General features: G+C 38.7%; 1 protein-coding gene across 32 annotated transcripts in view; it reads right to left on the bottom strand.

The window, feature by feature from the left end:
• REPS2 (RALBP1 associated Eps domain containing 2) overlaps positions 1–23,604 on the bottom strand; it is a 247,577-nt gene that overhangs the window by 63,301 nt on the left and 160,672 nt on the right. For 21 of the 32 annotated variants that reach the window (XR_011535896.1, XR_011535895.1, XR_011535897.1 and 18 more), the window contains 2 exons: positions 23,014–23,059; positions 19,226–19,362 (listed from right to left, as the gene is read on the bottom strand). The exons of the other annotated variants lie outside the window; for them this stretch is intronic. Coding sequence is in view for 17 of the 21 variants with exons in the window: in XM_070604181.1 (XP_070460282.1) it covers positions 19,226–19,362; positions 23,014–23,059 (183 nt within the window). In the remaining 4 variants the exon portion in view is untranslated. The remainder of the gene's footprint in view (positions 1–19,225; positions 19,363–23,013; positions 23,060–23,604) is intronic. 32 annotated transcript variants of the gene reach the window in all.

The following is a 23,604-nucleotide window of genomic DNA, read 5'->3' as shown; positions in this document are numbered from 1 at the left end:
AATATCAGTGGAAAAAATAGGTGCACCTATAGCACGACTGACAAACAATAATGTACAACTGAAATTTCACAAGATTGTAAGCTATCACAAACTCAATAAAAATTATCTTAAAAAATAGGAAAAAAAGCTCTACCCTCATGAAAATTACATTCTACTAAGAAGATAAATAATGGGGTGGAAGTGAGGGACGAAATTTTAATAGAGTCATCAGGGAAAGCCTCAATAAGAGATAAGAGATGCTATTTGCAAAGACGACATAATGGGGTGCTATTGAAAAAAGAACATTCAAAAACTTAAAAAGAGCACTTGGAAATTAAAAACACGATAGCTGAAAAGGAAAGTATAATAGAAAGGTTCAAACATAATCTGAGGAAATCTTAAAGAAAGTAGCGTAATATCTGAATAAAAGTTCCACAAAAAGAAACAGAAAAAATAGCAGGAAGAAATCAATTAAATAGTTCAAAATATTTCCCAGAAATGAAGAATGTGAGTTACTAAATTAAAAGAGCCCACTGAGTGCCCAGAACAATGGAAGAAAACAGACCCGTGGCAAGGCACATCAATACAAAATTTCAAAATAGTGGAGTTAGAAAATTTACAAGTTTCCAGCAGCGGGTAAGAGAGGAGGGCAGGCCACATACAAAGGATCAGGAGTGCAGATGGTTTTAGACTTCTTAATATACCATTGGAAGCTAGAATTCATTGGAGCAATGTCATCAAAATTCTGAAGAAAACTTATTTCCATCCGACGATTATATACCCAAACTAGCAGCCAGCACAATGCTTCAATTAAAAATATTTTTAAACATGCAGGGTCTCAAGTTGAGCTCCATGCACCCTTTCCAAGAAACCTACTCAAGGATGTGCTCTATCAAACAAGAGAGTAAACCAAGAAAGAGCCAGACATAGGACACAGGATAAAGGACATCCACTATGGGAGAAAGGAGAAGGGAATCCTCAGATAACAGTGTAGGGAGATGCCATAATGAAAAACTATGTACCAGGCATAGAAGACAATCACTTTAGATTTCTTCAAAAAGATGAAACTAAAACGATGTATCAGAATTTCATGAGAGGAACTTTAGAACATTGAGGGAGTCTACAGTTGATTCAGGGGCAAGTACATTAAAAAGATACAAGTTGATTATCCACTTCAAGGCAAACAAAACTCTGTGCAAGTAAGAAAAGTAAATAATTTACTATATGGCTTATATAGTCATAATAATAACATAAACACTACTTACTAATCTAACCAAAATTATAATATAAATATACTGGGAGGGTGGAAGAGGGGAAAGGTGCTAGAGGAGGGAAGACAGTAGATGATGACTAACCCCGGAAAGTCCACAAGAGGTTATACACACATGTTATTTTGAAATATGAAGGAAATACCAAAATAATCAACATAAAAAGTCCTGTAGCAAAGTGTATTCTCCCAAGTCTTGAGGTCTATCAACGGCCTTGGAGGTACTTCCCAGACTTCAGTTTGTCCCCTCAGTTCAGCATGGAGCCCTGGGCCTTCCCCTCCACCATATCAGGATATCAGCTGTGATTATTTACTTTTCTAGCTTCTTTCCTCTCTTTCCACAAGTCATGTCCACTGACCCTGAGTCAACAGAAAGGAAAGCTAAGAGTACCACTCATTTTACTTCATTCCAGATTTGGAGTATCAGTAAGAAATCTTAAGATTTGCCTACTCACACACACGGCTTCTGGAGGGAGGCAGGCAGAGTTCAGAGTGCACCTACAGCCTCAGGTTTTCCTTCAGCTGCCACTCTTTCAAAAAAAATGGCATTAGCTCATGTATCTTTCCTTGATGAGTTGCTGCTGAAAAATCTCTTCCATGTGTTTATGATTCTGTGTTCATTTCCTTTAATGGCAGGAGATATTAATCTAACTTCATTCTACCAATTTTACATCTAATTCATCTTTTCGTCTCCCAGAGCACCTAAATACACTGCCTTGTGTTTAGTATGGACTCACAAAGTAGGTGAATAATTGGAATTGAATTTAGTAAGAAATCTCCTCTTAGAATATTTTCAGTCCATTCATGACCTTAAATTGGATTCAAATATTTTATCCAGCATGCTCTAATCAATTTAAAAAAAGAAGTACACCTTCATGCAAAGTGAAATTGAAAAAATACTTTGGCTCAACAATCTAGCGTAACATGCAAAAGATGACAACGTACCTGTTCATAGTAACACCTGCTTTCCCGGAAGGGAAGAGAAGGAAAGAAGAGAGGAGAGGAACACTTTTCTGCATACATTAAAAGCTACCACACTTGTGAAACAATTGAAGGTTTATTCCTGAAGTCTTACAGTTAATAAGGTGGGACACCAGATACCAGCAAGGCTTTGTCAAATCAAAAATTTTTATACGTGTAATCAGGGAAAAACTAATAAATACCCAAGTCCTGAAAAACAGATTAAAAAGATCATGAAAGAAACTATCATTTAATCCTAAATTCAGAAAACATAGTAATAACTTCCAGTATTTATTAAATTTATTGAAAGATGTGCATTTTCTGACACTGATCCACTAAATCTCAGCTTCTTGGTATTTTCATCCAAAACTCTAACCTCTACAATTTTTTATCCTCTTACATCATTATGCTTAGAAATTTCCAGGCAAAATATTATTCATAGATATTACTGTCTATTTACTAATTTCCTTCAGATTTTTACAAAGCCCCAAATCAGTGACTAAATGAAAACATGTTCCAACTTATTGAGTGGAAATAAAGCAGCAGATGTGGTAATTGAAAGCTTCAAGGAACAGAAAGCTGATTCTTCAAGGGAGTGAAACTTGGAATTACTTCAGCTGCAGAAAAGGACTCCCATCCCCCCCAATTAGGAATATTTTATGAAGAAAATAAAAGCATTCAAATGCCAAATAAAAAAACACTTAAAGGATGGAAAATGTTGAAAGGAGCCTGCCAGTGAGACCTACACTTTTAAGTATCAATCAAGTGGAGTTAGCCATATGAAAAGCTTCAAGGATTTCATCAGTAAGGACCATTCCTTTTCTTGGCAAGTTCATAAAAATGGCTATTTCTTTGTAACAGAAATTGTTCTTTCTTTCTCTTCTTTCTAATCACAAAAGCATGTCTGAGCCTATGCCTATCCACTGATCACCCAGTTACACACAGTGATGGGTTCATATGTCATACACACCTATGCATATGATAAAATGTTTGCCAGGAAAACTTTTCCAATAATACCTGCCTCCATCCCCTGATGATGCCCCACTTACCCCCTAAAATACAAGCTTATTAAGTTCTCTGTTAAACAGTACAATTTTTTTTCACCAATTAAAAGAGAGAAACTTACACACGCCTTGAAATTGTTCAACAGGGAAAACATTTAATGACTGAGTTTGGAAAAGTAATGAGATCAAATTCAATTCTTTCACTTTGAAGATGAGAAAATTAAGGCCTGGAGAAGTAAAATGACATCACCAAGGTCACAAGGCTACTACGATGCAACAGTGAGTATCACATTTTGAACCTATATGACAGGTAGTGGTAAAGAGCAGAAAAGTGCACTAAGAGGGGGGATAAGCAGCTGGACAGGAGTGATTCTATATATCCAGGGAATAAGCATGTCAGAAGGCTGCAAAACAAGAAATTATTGCAACTTCAAGGAACTAAAAAGATGCTTCTGAATATGCTATACACCACAAACTCAGACAAATAAGATGCTGGACACCATCTAAAAATGTGCCATTGTAGTAAATATTTAGCCTTCTGAGTCATGTGATCACCTCTTCACAGGACTATGTACAACTCCCCTGCTTTAAAAAAATATTCAGGGGGCCAGGCTGGTGGCATAGCAGTTAAGCGTGCGTGTTCCACTTCGGCGGCCTTGGGTTCACTGGTTTGGATCCTGGGTGCACACCTAGCACCACTCATCAAGCCATGCTGTGGCAGGTGTCCCACATATAAAATAGAGGAAGATGGGCACAGATGTTAGCTCAGGGCCAATCTTCCTCAGCAAAAAGAGGAAGATTGGCAGCAGACATTAGCTCTGGGCTAACCTTCCAAAAAAACAAAATATATTCAGGGGGCCAGCCTGGTGGCATAGTGGTTAAGTTCATGTGCTCTACTTCAGCTACCCGGGGTTTGCAGGTTCAGATCCCAGGTGTGGACCTATACACTGCTCACCAAACCATGCTGTGACGGCGTTTCACATACAAAATATAGGAAGATTTGCACAGATGTTAGCTCATGGCCAATGCTCATCAAGCAAAAAGAGGAAGATTGGCAACAGATGTTAGCTCAGGGCCAATCTTCCTCACCAAAAAAAAACAAAGAAAAATCAGTATAGTACTGGCATAAGGACATATAGATCAACGGAACAGAATGGAGAGTCTAGATAAACCCTTATATTTACAGCCAAGTGATTTTCAACAAACGTGCCAAGGTAATTCAATAGGGAAAGGAGAGTATTTTTTAATAAGTAGTGCTGAGACCACTGGATATCTACATACAAAGAGATGAACTTAGACCCTCATCTCACATTATATGTAAACATTCAATCAAAATGGACTAGAAACATGAATGTAAGAGCTAAAATTATAACACTTTTAGAAGAAAACATGAGAAAATCTTCCATCTTCTTGAGTTAGGCAAAGATTTCTTAGATGTGACACCAAAAGCACGATCCAAACAGCAAAGAATTGATAAACTGCACTTCACTGAAATTCAGAACTTTTGGGGCTGGCCTCGTGGTCAAATGGTTAAGTTCACGTGCTCCACTTCGGCGGCCCAGGGTTTCACTGGTTCAAATCCTGGGCGCGGACATGGCACTGCTCATCAGGCCAGGCTGAGGCAGCGTCCCACATACCACAACTAGAAGGACCCACAAATAAAATATATACAACTATGTACTGGGGGACTTTGGGGAGAAAAAGGAAAAAAAATTCAAAACTTTTGTGCTTCAAAAGATCCTGTTAAGAAAATGAAAAGGCAAGTCACAGACTGGGAAAAAATATTTGCAAATCACCTATCTGATAAAGGACTTGTATCCAGAATATACAAAGAACTTCAGAATATACAACTCAACAGTATGACAAACCCTCAATTAAAAAACGGGCAAATAATTTGAGTAGATGTTTCACCAAAGAAGATAGAGGAATCACTAAAAAACAGATGAAAAGATGCTCAACATCACTAGTCATCAGGGAAATGCAAATCAAAGCCACAATGAAATACCACTTCACATCTACTAGGATAGCTATAATAAAAAAAGACAATAATAAGTGTTGGTGAAGATGTGATGAAACAGTAACCCTCATACATTACTGGTGGGAATGTAAAATGGTACACACTCTAGAAAACAGTTTCGTAGTTTCTTAAAAAGTTAAACAGGGGCCAGCCCAGTGGCATAGTGGTTAAGTTCACATGCTCCACTTAGGGAGCGCAGGGTTCACAGGTTCGGATCCTGGGCACAGACCTACACTCATCAAGCCATGCTGTGGCGGCATCTCACATACAAAATAGAGGAAGATTGGCACAGATGTTAGCTCAGTGACAACCTTCCTTAAGCAAAAAGAGGAAGATTGGCAACAGACGTTAGCTCAGGGCAAATTTTCCTCATCCAAAGAAAAAAAAAAGTTAAACATAAATTTACCATACACCCAGCAATTCTGCTCCTACTTATCTTGCCAAGATGAAAACATATGTTCACACAAAGACTTCCATGCAAATGCTCATGGCAGCATTATTCATAATAGGCAAAAAGTAGAAACAATTCAGATGTCCATCAAACTGAAGAATGGATAGACAAAATGTGGAATAGCCATACAATGGAAACTATTCGGCAGTTAAAAGAAATAAAATACTGATACACGCTACAACATGGATGAACTTCAAAAACATGATGCAAAAGACCCCATATTGTATGATTCTATTTATATGAAATGTCTAGAAAAGGCAAATCGATAGAAACAGAAAGTAGATTAGTGGTTGCCTGGAGCTGGGCATGGGGATTACTGTAAAGAGGCATGAGGGATATTATTGGGGTGCTGAAAAATGTTCTAAAACTGAATTATAGTAGCAGCAGCACAATTTGATAAATGTACTGGAAACCATTGAGTTGTACACTTAAAATGAATGAACTGGATGGTCTACAAATTATACCTCAATAGTTTTTTTAAAAGCTAAGACTGGCGAAAAAAGTATAATTAATCATATGGGAGGGAGAATAAAGATGAAACAAGATGGGCCACAGTTGATAACTGTTGAAGCCAGGTGTTCAGTATACTATTCTTTTTCTTTTTAATATATGAAGTTTCTGATAATAACAGTTTTTTGATCATTAAAAAAAGAAATAGTTATATTCCTAAGATTTCCAAGTATTTATGAAGGCAAAACTTTCTTTCCTGTCTCCCTGAAGTACCTCAGGGAAACCTGCCCAACACTGTAAATCAAATGGAAGAAAACACAGGCAAACAATATTAGTTTCTTGTATACAGAGGGAAGCATATTTATTGTTTAATATGTCTTTTAACTTTAGATATCAGTGTTATTACCTATAGAAAAACAGTATGGTGTGCCCCCCAAATTAAATTAACATAGATTGCTTTTTCTGACACCAAATTGGCTGCAACAAAGATCTGAACAAAGACTTCCCATCTTCAAAGGATTCTGATGGAGAACAAAGCAATTATATTCTGCAGATCTCAGTCTCCTTGCCCGTAATATGTGAGAGTTAGCTGAGATGACATTTAAGATCTCTTTCAGCATTGATACTCTATGATCCTAGAATTTATTTGCCAGTGTTGACCAATAACTCCTTCTTCCTGCACCATGGGATATGTGGTAAGGGTTAACTAGGTCCCAGATGGAGACACATGCAGAGTTGAGCGACAAAAAAGACATGAGATTTAACCTTAGTGAAAGTCAAGTTTCATTTCTCATATTTACATAAACGCATTTCTCCTAATCATTTTACTATTAAACTCCTTAGGTTGGTTAAAATCACTAGCTGTGCATGTGTGTGTGCATGTTAGAAGGAAGGAAGGAAGGAAGGAAGGAAGAAAGGAAGGAAGGAAGAAAAAAGACAGGCAGGCAGGCAATCTGGAAAAAGATTCTATTATCTTGAAACTCTCTCTTTTCCATCATGAATTTTTAAAAAATCAGACCAACTTCTAACCAGTCTCCAGCTATTCCTATAACATGGGCATGCCAGGCCATGTTACTCTGTCCCTTACTGAGTTCATGTACTCTCATGGCTTCAGGTCCAGTTGTCAAGACACAGGAATTTGGTGTTTACATAGAAGGTCGTGAAGAGTTTTGAGTAGAAAGGTGACATCATAGCTGTGCTTAAGAAAAGTAATCCTGTTGCTCTATGAAGGAAGGAACGAAGCAAGCAAACCAGACTAGAGATTACTGTTTAGCTTCCCAGGCAACTGGTAATACAAAGTGAACCAAGGCAGATATCAAAGAAGAATCAACAGAATTTGACTCCAAATATCATATCCATCCTTCAAAGGTTAGTTCAACAGACTGTGCACCCCCCACCAACATACCCACAGATCACCCTTGTTAGAAACCACCCAGACTCAGCACCCCTCTCATCTGTAACTGTAATACTGATTGGCAGAATGTAGGGCCATATCCATATTCTTCTTGGAATTCTCCACAGTACCAAGCACACAGTAAGTGCTCAGTAAATATTGGTTAAATGAATAAGATACTTTTCCTGGTCACCACTACTGAAGTCTATTTCAATGGTTTCATATAATTCTCTAAACTCGAATGCATATAAGGAATTTGGTAATGTATTGAGAATTATATTGTTTTATGGCACTCCTCAGGTCACAAGCTTCATAACAGTCCTAAGCAAAACGTCCAACAATGGGAAAATGGTTAAATAAACCATGGTCCAAATTAATAAAGGTAAAAGAAATAAAAGAGAGTATCACCAGTTTCCAACTACCAGTGAAGCAGCAGATCTAAGCAGCGGTTTGCTGGAAAATGCTCACACCAGCTTGTGAGAGGCAACTGTGCACATCTGTTCCAACCCCACATTCAATGACACATCAGAAACAGCAAAATTGGCCATGGCAGGAGTGTTCATACCATAAAAATTGGTAAATGGCCAGTTGCTAAACATTTACCAACACACCACTGGATGTAGGCAATGATGATCAATACCTGATAAAACCATTATTTGAAAGGCTGTTGGGGATCTTCATCATAATAGATGACTCAGGCTAATACTATATGAACTCACTGATCAGTAAAACTTCAAGAAAACTGAGGCATTAGACATCAGGGACCTCCTAAGGTGATGCAGTAGGCAGTACACAGCATCGCTAGGAAATATTCTTGCCAAAAATAGTAAATCTGATCCTAATCAAGCCTAGATCCACCTACCAGTTTATATAAAATAAAGGAGATGGAAAAAAAGACAAACAGTCAAATAGAGAATGTGGAAATGTCTGCAAGGTGGATGATTTTCTTATGAATGAATGAATATCAAAGCGGGGGGTGGGATTGAAGGAGGACCCTATCCATTCAGAGATTTAACAGATGTCAAAACAAACACAATGTGCACGTAGCCCTTGTTTGGATCCTGATTTGAACAAGTCACTATAGAAAGATATACTCAAGACAATGCAGGAAATCTGAACATTAGCTAGATATATTAGACAATATTAAGAGATTACTGTTAATTTTGTTACATACGATAAAGGTTTAATGGTTATGTTTTTTTAAAAAGGCCTTATCCATTAGAGATACATATAAAGTATTTATGTATGAAATTATACAGTATCTGGGATTTGCTTCAAAATAATCTGAGGATGAAGGTTCTCTACTTTTACATACATTTGAAATTTTTCCATCACACAGTTTTTAAGAGTAGCCAGTGTATAGAATATATATAAAAGAATGAAAAAATTATCAGTTCTGACATGGATATTTCTCCAAGAAATAATGTAGTATGAAAAAGCCTTGGAAACATGCACAAGGTGATGCCAATTATTTTAAAGACAAAAAACCGTGAAGTTGATGTTTCACATATACATTCATAAATGCACTAGAAAATGTCAGAGGGATACATTCCCTGGGGAGAACACTGGGCTTGGTGAGGATGAAGTTAAGGGACAGATTTATAATGTTTGAAGTTTACACACAAGGAAGTATTTGTCTATTACTCAAATGAGTTTTATAAACATTTTAAAAATAAAGGTTGTACTAACACTTCCCACTGCATCCTCCAGAGATTCCAGTTCTGTTCCTCCCCACACTCCCTCATTAAAGCACTCAGCCAGCCAACGACAGCTGTAAAAACAGAGGGTGCATATAAAAGAGAATGCACCCTGCCCAATAGCAGGACTGGCTGCACCCTCACCTTGGCAAGCCTTTCTAAACCTTCTCCAGGCTTCTGTCTTCTACCAGCACAAATCATAGCACTGTGCTAGTACAGCAACTTTCACATAAATTATTGGAAAATAAAAAAACCCTATAAATAGAGAAAGAAACAGGAAAAGGCAAAGGGAAGCCAAGGACAGACAGCATACTGCAACCCCACCTTCCAAAGACTGAGACTGGCATGTATCTAGATGAACATGCTGAATACCAACACAGTCAAGCTTGAAAATACCCAGACTGTATTTTTACCTCCAAAAATGTTCATCAAACCTAACAGCCCAAATATACCTCTCTATGTTTAAATGAAGTTCTAGACTTCAAATCTCATGACAAAGTGACGCTATACTGCAGCCAACACCTTTTATCTATCAACTACCGAGAAGCTCAAAGGGAAACATTAATGCTTTGTCACTATAACTTCTAACGATAGACCCCTACCACAAACGAGATCAGGCCTGAAAGCAAGATTCAGGTCCAGAAAGGTAGAAGGTATACCCTGGTCCTTCAGTGACAACTGTAGCAGCAGCCAATTGCCTAGGTCTGGAGATGAATCCCAGTTCTCAGCTGGCTGGTGAGGAAAGATGAGGCCTGCGACCAACAGGAATAACAGCATTCTGCCTTCTGCTCTGTTTTAAGAACTCAACCTCCAGCAGAGGCAGCTGAAGAGAGACACAGCTACTAAATATCTAGCCAAGTAGACAAGTTGGAAGAGACAAGTAGGGTAGAGAGAAGAGAAATACTTGCCCCTTCTTGAGGCAGCAGAGTGTAGGCTCTAGCACTGGACTGCATGAGATTATGCCCCAGCTCTATCATCTACTAGTTCCATGACCTTGGCCAAATTAACTTCTGTACCTCAGTTTCTGAATCTCTAAAATGGGAATAAAACAGCACCTACCTCATTAGAGTTATTGTAAGGATAAGAGATAACACATGTAAAGTGCTGCAAATGTGTCCTCTGTACAAAGTAAGCCTCGAATTCATATCAGCCATTATCACTATTATATCTAGTGTTAGGTGTTAATGGAGTAGAGAGCCCAGAAACAACTCTTGCAAACAGAAACTTTGCTTAGGATGGAGTAAACACTGCATATTAATGGCTAAAGAATATACTATTAGATAAATGGAACTACATCAATTGGTTTCACATATGAGAGAAAAAGTAAAATTAGATGCAAGCATTCAGTAATGATTCTTTCAATGTTTTCCAAACACTGAAAGGGACTTCCTCCTTGATTTGTGGGTAGCTGCAGGATTAGTTAAGCAGTCAGAAGACCAATAATGAGTATGTTTCCTACCTCATTATCTAAGTTAATGATACGATGTGTCCAGACAACAAAGAGACAAGTTCAATAAAGTTACAGGATATAAGATCAACATACGAAACCCAATTATATTTCTATAGACTAGAAATGAAGACTGCAAAAATGAAATTAAGAAAATAATTCCCTTTAGAATAACATCAAAATAAATAAAATACTTAAGAATGTAAGTACATGTAAAGAAGTGCAAAACTTGTAAGCTGAAAAATTACAAAACATTGCTGAAAGAAATTAAAGACAAATAAATGGAAATATATCCTGTGTTCATGGACTGGAAGGCTTAAAATTGTTAAGATGGAAAACATCATGTTGTACACCATAAGTATATACAATTTTTATTTGTCAATTAACCTCAATAAAGTTGAAGAAAAAAATATCGTTAAGATAGCAATACTAACCAACTGATCTATAGATTCGATGCAATCCCTACCAAAATCCCAGCTGGCCTTTTAAAAAGTTTTTTCTACAGAAATTGACAAGCTGATCCTAAATTTCAGATGGAAATGCAAAGGACCCAGAATAATCAAAATAATAATAAAGTGGGCAGGCTCAGACTTCTGGATTTCAAAACTTATTATAATTCTGCAATAATCAAGACAGTATGGTACTGGCATAGGATAGACATATAGATCAATGGAATAGAATTGAGGGTCCAGAAATAAACCTTTATGTTTATGATGAATTGATTTTCAACAAGGATGCCAGGAAAATTAAACGGGGAATTAATAGTTTTCTCAGCAAATGGCACTAGGACAACTGGATAGCCACATGCAAAGAAATTAAGTTGGACCCCTGTTTCATACCATATACAAAAATTGAACACAAAATGGATCATAGATCTAAATGAAAGAGATAAAAATATAAAACTCTTAGGAGAGGAGTAAATGCTTGTGACCTTGAGTTAGGCAATGGTTTCTTAGATATGACACCAAAAGCACAAGGGACAAAAGAAAAATAGATAAACTGGACTTTACCAAAATTAAAAACTTTTGCACTTCAAAGGATACCATCAAAAAGGTTGCAAGGACAACCCACAAAATGAGAGAAAATATTTGTAAAACATCTATCTGAAAAGGGACTTGTATCCAGAATATATAAAGAACCCTTACAACTCAACAATAAAAAGACAAATAACCCAATTTAAAAATGGGCGAAGATTTTGAATAGACATTTCTCCAAAGGTGGCATAAATATGGCCAATAAGCACATGAAAAGATCTTCAACATCATTAGTCATTAGAAAATGCAAGTCAAAACCATGACATGACTATTAGGATGGCTAAAATAAAAAGGATAGACACTAACAAGTGTTTCAAGGATATGAAGAGACTGCAATCCTCATACATTGCTAGTAAGATGGTAAATTGGTGCAGCTGCTTTGGAAAACAGTTCAGTAGTTCCTCAAAATGTTCAACACAGTTACCATATGACCCAGAAATTCCACTCCTATGTACACATTCAAGAAAGGAAAACATGTTTACACAAACACCTGTATATGAATGCTCAGAGCAGTATTATTCATAATAGTCAAAAAGCAGAAACAATTGAAATGTCCATCAAATCATAAATAAAACGTGCCATATCCATACAATGTAATATTACTCATCCATAAAAGGAATGAAGTACTGACACATGCTACAATGTGGGTAAACTGTGCAAACATTATGCTAAGTGAAAGAAGCCAGTTAAAAAAGACCATATATTATATGAGTCCATTAAAATGGAATGTCCAGAACAGGCAAATTCACAGAAAAACAAAGTACGTTAGTGGTTGCCAATGGCTGGGGAGAGAAAAAAGGCGAATGGAGAATCACTGCTAATGAGTATGGGGCTTCTTTTTGGGGTGATAAAAGTGTTCTGAAATCAGATAAAACTGGTGGTTGTACAACACAATGAATATACCAAAAGCCACTGAATTGTATACTTTAAAATGGTGAATTTTATAGTATGTGGATTGTATCTCAATAAAGCTTTCATTTAAAAAAAAAAACTGTCCAGACTGCCAAACTGAACCCTTGGCTGGCTGTGTACTGCAGATCCAAAAGTTTGGGGGTGGGGCAGGAATCCCATAATCCTACTAGATTTTTAAATCCTACTAGATTTTAAAAAGGGAACAAGTAGCACTCACAGGAATGATACAAAAAGGAAATCTGTAAGGTCAAAGCTGTCTGTACTACCAAATTCATCCTTTAAAGAACTTGAAAGGAAGTTTGGTTTTGAGAACATCCATTATTCCCAAGGGGTTTATCTATTTCTCAAGTTGCAGAAAGAAATATTCATTTGTAGAAAACCCAGGAGAGAGTCTTCGAAGCTCACCACCCAATAAACACAACCTCCCTTCCAAGTTAAGACAGAGTCCTTATCACAACACTTTAACTATTTGTAATCTCACAATGGAGGCTTTGGGAAATCCTCCCAAACTATCCCTCAGTGTTGGAGGGGCACTGAAGAGGAATCTGAAGAACATATCATGGACTTAAAGAATGCTCTAGAATGCTTCCGTCATTTCAGCTGCATCCTAGGAGATGGCAGCAGATTGGTCATAAAGATACCCTGGGTACAGAATGGTAGGCTAGTTTGAGATAGGTAAACTCAGCCAGGAGGACATCTCTAGTACTCTCAGGTACTATCTGGTCATTACAACTATAGAAAAAGAAGTAAATTTTTTGTAATAGGCAATATCTGTACATAAGGCAAAATTAAAAAGATACAAATGGTTATTCAGTGAAAAGTAAGTTTCAGTCCTGTCCCCAGTCATCCTATTCTCTTCCCCAGAGGCAACCACTGTTACCAGCTTCTTAAGTATCCTTCTAGAAACTGTCTATAAATTTAAGAATATACATACTCTACACCATGCCTTTTTTCACTTAATTTACCTCAGACAACTCTCCACTTAGTACACATACCTTACTCTTTTTAACAGCTTCGTAAAATTCCATGATATGGATGTACCATAATTTCTTAACCAAGGAATGAATTTTTATTATCAATATGCCTAATGGAGAGATAGGACATTAGCTACCCAGGGGAAGACACTATCTATGGATGGGTTTTGTTCAGCCATCACAATGGTTTTAACAGGTGGATCTCTATTTATTTGGCTATACAGGATGTGGTAGAAAAAGCTGTCCACCAATATCCACTGTCCTCTTTTACTGAGGTATCACTGGGAAATGGCTTCCTTGCCCAGGATGACATTTCCCAGCTGCCTGGCAGTTAGCTATATCCATGAGACTGGGCTTCCTCAGTTAGATTTGAGTGGAAGTGATGAAGGTTCCCGGTCTGAAGCTTTAAATGCCTGGCTATATCTCCTGTACACAATTTCTACCTCTTCTGCCAGGTGGATGGTCAATGACAGAACAGGGCTGATGCAGCAGAGGCAGCACTGAGGCAGTTGACGGTCACTATGGAAACCTCAGGCCACAAACCTTAGGCACGGCCTTGGAAAGGGCGCTCAGTGTTGAGAGTGGAAGGAGGGGAGTTCCCACCCCATAGAGTGGAACAGAAGAAATCCCTTCCATGAAAATAAATTACCTAATGAAAACAACTGTTTCAATGAGGAAAAGGAGGTTAGGGTCTAAAAAGTATTGCCTTCAGTGTGATTTTTCTTACAGGAATTTCAGTAATAAAATATGTTTCGTACTACTGGTGATGAGCACGATGAAGTCTATGCAGAAACTGATAAAAAATAATGTACACCTGAAATTATACATTGTTATAAACCATTATGATCTCAATAAAATTACTGGGGAGAAAAAAAATATGTTTTAGGGCTGTAAGTGCAGAGCTCTAAAATCTAAATCACTGAGCAAGTCTGGGTTTCATTGTCTTTAGATTTGGATGCTTGCATCATCACTGACTTCGACTTCCTTGCACACTGTTGTTTTCTCTCAGACGCGGCAGCTGTGTGGAACTATGAGAGGATGGTTCCATAACCTGGATCAGCTATTACAAAGGTGATCTCCCTTTCACACACAGCGATTATTTTATATCAACTTTTCACCATGAAAACACACGCTTTAGGTGTAAGACCAGCACCTACCTATCTAGAGCCCTGGGAAAGTCCAGGCTCCTATAAATCACATGTTCACACTCTCTTCACAGATATCAAAGTTAAAGCCAATTGTCCCATACTGCCAAAGTTGGCATTGTTCATTTTTATAGATTTACATTCTAAATCAGCCCTTTGTAATTGTTCCCCATATCATGTTACCTATCTTCATAAATTTGAGGGCATTCATGCCACCCACTTCTAAGCTATTCCCTTAAATCCTATCTGAATCCTACACCAAGTCTGTGGGCTCTCCTCCCCTTGGTCTCTACAGTCTTATCCTACATGCTTCTTCTCTCTTTGTATAAACATCACCATTCCTATGTAACAACCATCTCATCTTTTTCTTCGTTCCTCTCTTTCATTCTTGTTTCTTTGCACCTTCTCTACATCCTATTTCTTCTCCACACTATCACTCCACTTTAGGCTACTCTGACTCAGCAACTTAGCCTCATTCACTCTGTTTTTCACAATCTTGTGATTCTCATTTTTTTTTTAAAAACATTGGCTTCATTTTATCTTTCGCTTTCAACTCAAGTTCACATCTTGTTCCATCACATATTATCTTCCCCTCTTTTCTTTAGCTTTCTTTATTCTTCTGTTGTTATAAACAGGGTGGCCCAGGTAGAGTCTATCTTAAGTGATAAAGTTGGCAGAAAGACGGAGTACTGGGGGCTGGAAGGACAAAAATCCAGTGAAGCAGCAAGTTAGGTTAACTTTCCCACTGCCACCCTCACATTACAAAGTGCTTGAAATACGTCAGGTCCAGAACCTCGTAGGAGAAGTCAAGAGGAGACAAATGGTCTCTGTGGCTAGGCAAAGAGATGTAGCAACAGAAGCTGAGTGAGCCTTCTGAGTAGACAATTCACAAAAGAAATATTAATGACCAAGAATGATATGAAAAGATGTTTAGTCTCACTAGGAATCAAGGAAATGCAAACATGTGCCTACCAGATTGGTAACAATCAAAAAGATGAATATTCATTGCAGCATTATTCACAATAGCCAATAGAATATTCACAATAGGCTTAGAAACAACATCAGTGCCCATCAACAGATGAATGAAGAAAGAAGATTTGGTGTGTGTGTGTATATATATATATATATATATAAATATATAACACAATAGAATACTACTCAGCCATAAAAAAGATGAAATCTTGCTATTTGCAACAACATAGATGGACCTGGAGGGTACTATGCTAAGCAAAATAAGTCAGATGGAGAAAGACAAATACAGTATGACTTCACTCATGTGAAAGATAAACACACAGATACTGAGAATAGACTGGTGTGGGGGGTGGGTGAAAGGGGTAAAGGGGGACATGTGTAGGGTGAAGGATGGAAACTAGACTTTTGGTGGTAAACACGATGCAGTCTACACAGAAGTTGAAATATAATGATGTATGCCTGAAATTTATATAATGCTTCTTTGCATTATATAAACCAATGTGACCTTATAAAAAAAAAAGATGGCCATTGTGTTGGCAAGGGTGAGAGGAAACACTCTCAAACAATGTTAGCAGTGGGGTAAGTTGATCAGTATAAGTTTTCTACAGCAGTTTGGCAAAATACATCTACACATCAAACATCTATGATCTTTGACTCAGCAATTCCAACTTGCAAGATTCCACCCAAGAAAATAAGTAGACGAGGTAACAAAGATATGGATACGAAATCATTAATAACCTCTGCCTTGTATACGACATGAGGGCAAAGTGAGGTTGACAGGGAAGCCTGGGAAAGGGAGGCTGATGCCTGTGAAGGAGGAAAGGAGCGAGGGAAGAGAGAGAAGCAGAGAGGGAAGGGGAGGAGAAGGAGGGGGAGAAAAGATACGGAGCAGGAAGGAGCACAGAGGGATGCAAGGAAGACACAATAGGGAAAGAAAGAGGCTCACGAGGACACCCATGAGAAAGGAGCAAGGAGAGCACGCATGAGGGGAGTAGTGTATGAGTATGAGAGGGAAGTGAGGGGAAGAGACAAGGAGAGGGAGAGAGGGTGAGAGAAGAATTTCTGTCAATGCACAATTGATTATGGTACGTCCGTATCACACAGGCATTAAAAGAAATGATGCAGCTCTCTATTATGAACTAGAAAGACGAGTAATTGGGAAGCTCAGGATACAGGACAGAAACTATAGTGTGACCCAGTTTACCTAAAGCAACACATAAAGACAAATGCAGCAGAGGGGTTACTACACAGACAACATGGTTCTCACTGGGTGCACAGGTTTATACTCCACTTCGTGCTTTCCTAGTTTGTCAGAATTTTAATAAGCAATTTCTTGCAATATGCAATACACTCAAATTCTGCATAACTTAGACTCTTGTACTTTCCTGTGAGAATTAACCAACATGGAAACAAATTAAGTAGACGCAATGGTACCACCTGCTTTTTATACTGCAGAAATGCTCTGTTATTCATGTGATCAATTTAAGCTGCTCATTAAAATTTCATTTGTGTAAACCTGTACTGAAAAGATAATGGAATTAGGCTATGAATACAGATGTCAACCGCCTAGCTATTCTTTGGCATTTATCAAACCAAAATACTTTTCCTCTTGGAGTCATATCAACACTGGAGATGTAAAAAGAAGCTGTCTTAATTCAGGTTTCTCCTGAAAGAAAGCCCCTAAGCTTTCTCCCGAAAGCAGTTCCCAGGGACTTGAGAACAGGTATTTTATTTGGGTGTGGGGAAAGTGAGACAGGGCAGGAGGGAAGAAAGCCAAGAGAAAAGTTGTGTTAATGAATGAGGTATACAGCAGACACCTGGGGCTCAGCCCTCTGCAAGCCCTCTAAGGACCTGTGGGGAACGAATCACAGAGCTGTGCCACTGGAGGTCAAGGGGGTCAGGGGGCTTTATCCTCAGACTCCCTTTCCTCATTGGTCTTCTGTGGGAATGAGTGCCTATGGGCCAGACATGGTGCTATTTGGATTACGTTTATTATCTCACCAAAACCCTACAATTCCATGCAGTATTGGCCCTATTCTACAGATTAGGAATTTGAGATACAGAAAGATTAAGCCACTTGCTGAAAATCAAACAGTTAATAAGCAGCTGAGCTGGAGACCAACTCCAGTCTTGTCTCTTCCACTATATGATGCAATGTTGTAAAAGCCACAGCACATCCATTCTCCAACACAGCTGGCACACCTTTCAGGGTTACACAGCCTGAGAGATGCTCGTACATTTCCACCATCTCTCCTTGAAAGGAAAATGTATTGAGATAGCTTCCCAGATTGTTTTAATCTTCCTGCATCCATAGAAAAATCTTCTAGGTCATAATCCGCCAGCCATGTGAAATTTTTATAGCATCATCATCTGTGGCTACTCCCACCCCAAATACCAGTTACTATGAAATTATGCCAGAAGTTGGATCAAAGTATGGGAGAAAATTCAAGGCAAATTTTTATCTGATGAACTCATGGCAGAGAATCAAATTTCATAGAGAGTTCCAGATTCTAGTATATTAAAAAACAATCTATAACTTTACTGTGAGGAGAGTACTTTATTAGAACAAATAAAACATGCTGAGCTCTGCCGGGACACAGAGGTCATGCTAATGTGTGAGCCAAGGAGAGTCTTTTCTTGCTTTAGTAGAAAAGATAATAATCTGCAAATCACTAGCATCTGAGGCTGGCTTGATTTAAAATGCACATAGATATAGAAGAAGTTCCAGGAAATCACTGTATTTATAGCTTGCCTGCATTAGTCAGTAGAAAGGCCCTTGCTGCTCCCAAAATAACACTTGGGACAGCGCTGTATCCTACCACCTTCACTAAAGTAAAGGCATGGTTCTCATCCGCTGTTCTGTAGGCTCCCTGGAAGGATGTCTCCCACTTCACAGGCAGCCAGGGGAGCAGACAGGACCTCTGACCTCCCTGACCTCCAGCCCAGCTGGACAGCAGCTGGCTCAAGAATGTCCCAGCCCCAGAAGACCCAGAGTAACCCACCTGAATAAATCCTTGCCCTAGACCCCTCCACCAATCACCTAACCAACAGTCAACTTTAGAAAGTACTAAACGTTACAGGACACAGGATCTTCACCACAAGGATAAAATGCAGAAGACTCTGGCCAGGCACTGATCACCAAGATCTTTTGCACAAGAACAGCATAAGAGTCTGAGGAAATGACAGACAGCAATCTTGTATACAAATTACCATGATGCAAGAACAAGACCCCAGCCACGCACTCAGTGGTTGTCTGGGGTTGAAGCATTTTTATCCTCTTGGTACAGAATTTCATTAATTCTTGACCCACAGCAAGTGTGGGCAAGGCTCCAGACACATGTGATATCTATCTACCTTGAACCGCTTTCCCTCCCAAGAATATCATAGCAATCTGAAGACCTTCCTGGGATGGGCAAGAGCCAGGTCTGCCCGTTTTCTGGACGCGCAAAGGCCTCTGCGGCAGACACCCATCCACTGACTCCAACAGGAAAGGGAAAGGCTGGGGTGCAGAGGGGCACTTCACCTGGCACACTGGGCTGGAAGACTTTATTCAGATCCAAGGAGGAGGCTCTGGAATGGGTTTTCTGTGGCCGCGGTGGTGGGGTGGGAGGGTCCTCACCCCTTTTCATGGCCTCTTCTATGGAGGTGCTAGAGTAAGATCTGCAGCAAAATAAGGAAGGGTCAGAAGGGAGACAGCAAAGCTTTACTCTCAGAAGTTGGGCTGAAATGGAAAATACCCCCAAAAGTCAAAGTGACTGCAAAGGACTGATGAGATCCCAAAGCAACCATGAATTCTACTGTCCCTTGGATGCTACTATCTGCAATAATTGCCCAAATCCCAACCGTGAATCAGAATCTTTTTTAACCTCTTTGCTCTTATTATACCTTAGACCTGAATTTACCTAAAAGGAAAAGCTTTCTGTAAATTCAAATCAATTTCTATTGAAATTGTTAATAACACGTAAACCCTCCCACTTAAGGTACTTCCATATTTTTTAATAGAAGGGCTTCAAGGTATTAACTGATTGCAGAACTTTTCTCCTGTTTACATGCAAATGCGATGAGAGGCACATATAGAACTGGGACAGACAAGCTGAGAGTAAGAATCAAATGTTCAAGGGAATACGCCACAAATGAAATTCAGGAAATGAAAACACACATCAGTCAGATCAAGGGTTCTAGGTTGTCTTACCACAAGAAATATGGGTTTGGGGGAATTTTCAAAGCAAAAGCCTCTTCTTAGCCTTCTCCCTCAATCTCTAAAAAGGCCGTAGCTAACTAGGCAACTTCTGAGACTGTAACTCCAATAATGACTTTTAAAGAAAAAAGAACTAAATAACTAGCCAAAGGTCACACAGCTAGAAAGTTACATAGGTTTGATTCAAACTCCAGTCTCTCTTTCTAAATTCCATTTTAAAAATGTTCTGATACTGCTTATGAGCCAGGGAAGAAATCTTTTGGTAGTAGCACCTAGACTATTTATTAAAGACCTGCTTAGTTTCTAAATTAATTCAACTCAGTACACTAGTCTATTGCTTAGAAATAGGTCTGTGGATGAGTTCCAGATTGATCTTCTAAGAAGTGGATGTGCACATCTGTTCTATTCAGCTTCTTGGCTAACTTCACATCAAAGAAGAAAATGACCTTGAGTCAGAGATGTGTCCTAGAGAAAAATTAACCTCAGAAAACTCTTCTTAATATTTAGCTACTAGAGTGGCACTTAGGAAATTAGAATCTATCAATTATTATTAAGCAACTTCAGTTCTTGGTAAAGGTGGTTTTGACATAGTGAGTTTTTATTTCCCGAATAAGTTCCTCCAGGTTTCTCTGTGATAGTCGAGAATTTTGGTTGTCATGCAGGGTTGCAATCTTTAATAAAGCCACCATAATGGCATGTGACGTGCTCTGGGGTGGTCCCTGTAATATAACTGGCAAGACAAACAAGGCAAAGGCATGCAGGAACTAGCAGGAAGAATGTTCTAATACTTTCAACAGAGTAAAGGGAACTGATATGAAAGGATAACAAAGTTTTCAAATGGGAACTCTTGATCAAAAAAGGAAATTAGAGGGGCCAGCCCAGTGGCATAGTGGTTAAGTTCACGCACCCTGCTTTGGCAGCCCAGGACATGCAGGTTCGGATCCCAGGTGCAGACCTACACACCGCTCATGAAGCCACGCTTTGGTGGCATCCCACATACAAAGTGGAGGAAGATAGGCATAGATGTTAGCTCAGCAACAAGCTTCCTCAAGCAAAAAGAGGAAGACTGGAAACAGATGTTAGCTCAGGCCAATCTTCCTCACCAAAAGAAAAAAAGGGACCCTAGCTAGAAATTAAAAGAACTTTCTATGCCAGATATAGCTTCAGTGACATTTTTCACTCAAAGAAACAATAAAACAATAATGTGTGTGTGCGTATATATATATATATACACACACACACACACATACATGTTAAGTACACTATGCCAATACCACAAATCTCATTTCATTTCCATATATAACTTGTGTATTTATATTTTCACATGGAAAGTTCATGAATATCAAATAAGTGATATTGTAAAACTATGACTGCAACCAATTAAAATATAAATGTGTAGGGAATCAACAAAATGATGAATGCAGTAGTGTTAGAATGGTGATCTTTCCCTCTTTGTTTTACAATCTCTACAAAGCCTTGTTATTCTAAACAGGAGGATAAAAATAATTTGATTCTCTTGGTCTCAGTAAAGACCCAGTTGGCAGTACTGAAAATAAAAGCATCCAAATTAGAACAGGAGACAAATCCCTAAAAGAATATACAAAATTTAGCCAGAGATATTAATAATAGAGTATGTGACTATGAGACTTTATAATTTCACTCACTTTGAGAGAGACAGGAAGTCAGCAGAAGTGAAAACTGTGAGGTTCAACTCATGGTTAACATAATACACATAAGCAGATTTCTGCAACTCAAAGTTTTCCCTACAAAAGGACAGATAAATGCTACTATTCCTACATCCTAAAGCCAGCACGGACTAATTTGTAAAAGATCCATTCATCCTTTCAAAAAAAGATGAGTAAATGTGGTAACCATAGATAGAAACAGTGAGCATACCTTTTTTTCCTCCCAAAATGAATTATCGGATCTATTGTTTAAAAAATATATGAATACAGATTATCTGTATCTTCTATAAAAAATCTAGACATAGATAAACTAAGGAGTAACTCGGATTTACAAGAAGACAAGATTTCCTTAAATGTCAGTATTTCAATCATATAAAATATGATCAGATTTAAATTCACTTTTTCAGGAATGTGTCTAGTAGCCAAAGGAGGAAAAAAAGTCACTAAGAGCCAAAGCAAGACTTGAAACACACACACGTAGTGTCCTATCTAACAGTGCAGTCTGCTGGTGAAGAGCGGTCCCAACACCATTTCCCCTCTTTCATGCTCTGTTAGTGTTTCTGTATTTCTCCTTGCTCCTCCCTTCTGGTGTCTGATGTCAACCACAGCTCTATCTTACTGGCTCTCCCTCTTTTACTAGCCTCTACCATTTAAAAACTATGAAGCTGAGAAGAGGCTCTAAGATAGGATGAAAAAGATCCTAAGTGCTGCTTACCTGAAGCTTCAAGCCTCACTGAAATCACCGTATTTTTGTTCCCTACTCTAGAGTTTATCCCCTAGGCTTCTTATCTGTTGGTGTTCACTTTGTCATGAGAGTAAATTTCAGTGTTAGTTACCTTTTTTTTTTTTTAAAGATTGGCACCTGAGCTAACATCTGTTGTCAGTCTTTTTCTTCTTCTTCTTCTTCTCCCCAAAGCCCCCCCAGTACATAGTTGTATATTCTAGTTATGAGTGCCTCTGGCTGTGCTATATGGTATGCCACCTCAGCATGGCCTGACGAGCGGTGCCATGTCTGCACCTGGGATCTGAACCAGCGAAACCCTGGGCCACCAAAGCAGAGTGCACAGTTACCTTTTAACCTTACTTCCTTCTTTCTGAAGCTACTTCCCCCTATTCATATGCAGGGGCATACTGTGTGATATGCCCCTGCAACAACTGGGACATATCACACAAGCCACTTCTTCATGTCAGGGGAGCAGAGAGCAGCAGCCACCATCTTCCAGCACTAACAAACACAGAAACTAAGAGTCTCCCCAGCAGCACTGCATGCTCCAGTCAGGCCTCTCATGACCAGTGAACTCACCTACACTCTAAGCTTTAAATCTAAAAGAAAAGGAGATGGGGATTGGGCTTTGGGTTGGGAGGTTTTATCTCTAGTCAAGGACAGGGCAAAAAAGGGCACTGAAGCAGAAATTAAAGGAACACTACCTGGATCTTGGTCTTGCTTTGAGACTGTTGGAATCCTTGGGAGTGGCTGAAACAAAGATTAGTTGTTGTTTGCTTGGGTTTCATTTCTGCGGGTAAACAGATTTATATGCAGCACCTGGCCTAGTACAGAACACATCAACACGTAAACATGAGGTATAGGTGTCCTTGTGGAGAACTTGACCGCTTCCACATTTTCACAATTTCATGATTTTATTTCTAAAGCTAAAGGCACAATTAAAAGGAAAGAAAAACCAACATTTTTTCCTTTCATCATAGCACTATCTAAGAAGCCACTCTCACATCTAAGTTGATTAATGAGGAAATTCCAGTCTAAAAAGACAACTCTATCAAGAGGTTACCTATTTACATAATGATGGGTTCAGACCTGAGGGTTTCTTGGTCTATCATGACAGCCTAGTAAGAGATTTTGAACCAGTCTCCTCTAAAGGCTGTGAAGAAATCTATTGGGCTACACTTTTTTTAGATTTTCTTAAAATACGCTCCCAGAGTAACATGACCACAAGAAATCAAAGCTCCCACAAGTAAGTTGAAAAGAGCTATGCAGCTTTTCTTGTAAGAAAATATTCTTGT

This window comes from Equus przewalskii, chromosome X (assembly GCF_037783145.1).
Source record: "Equus przewalskii isolate Varuska chromosome X, EquPr2, whole genome shotgun sequence".
NCBI lineage: Eukaryota > Metazoa > Chordata > Mammalia > Perissodactyla > Equidae > Equus > Equus przewalskii.
The sequence above is the reverse complement of the archived record's forward strand: the minus strand, read 5'-3'. Positions and strand labels throughout refer to the sequence as shown.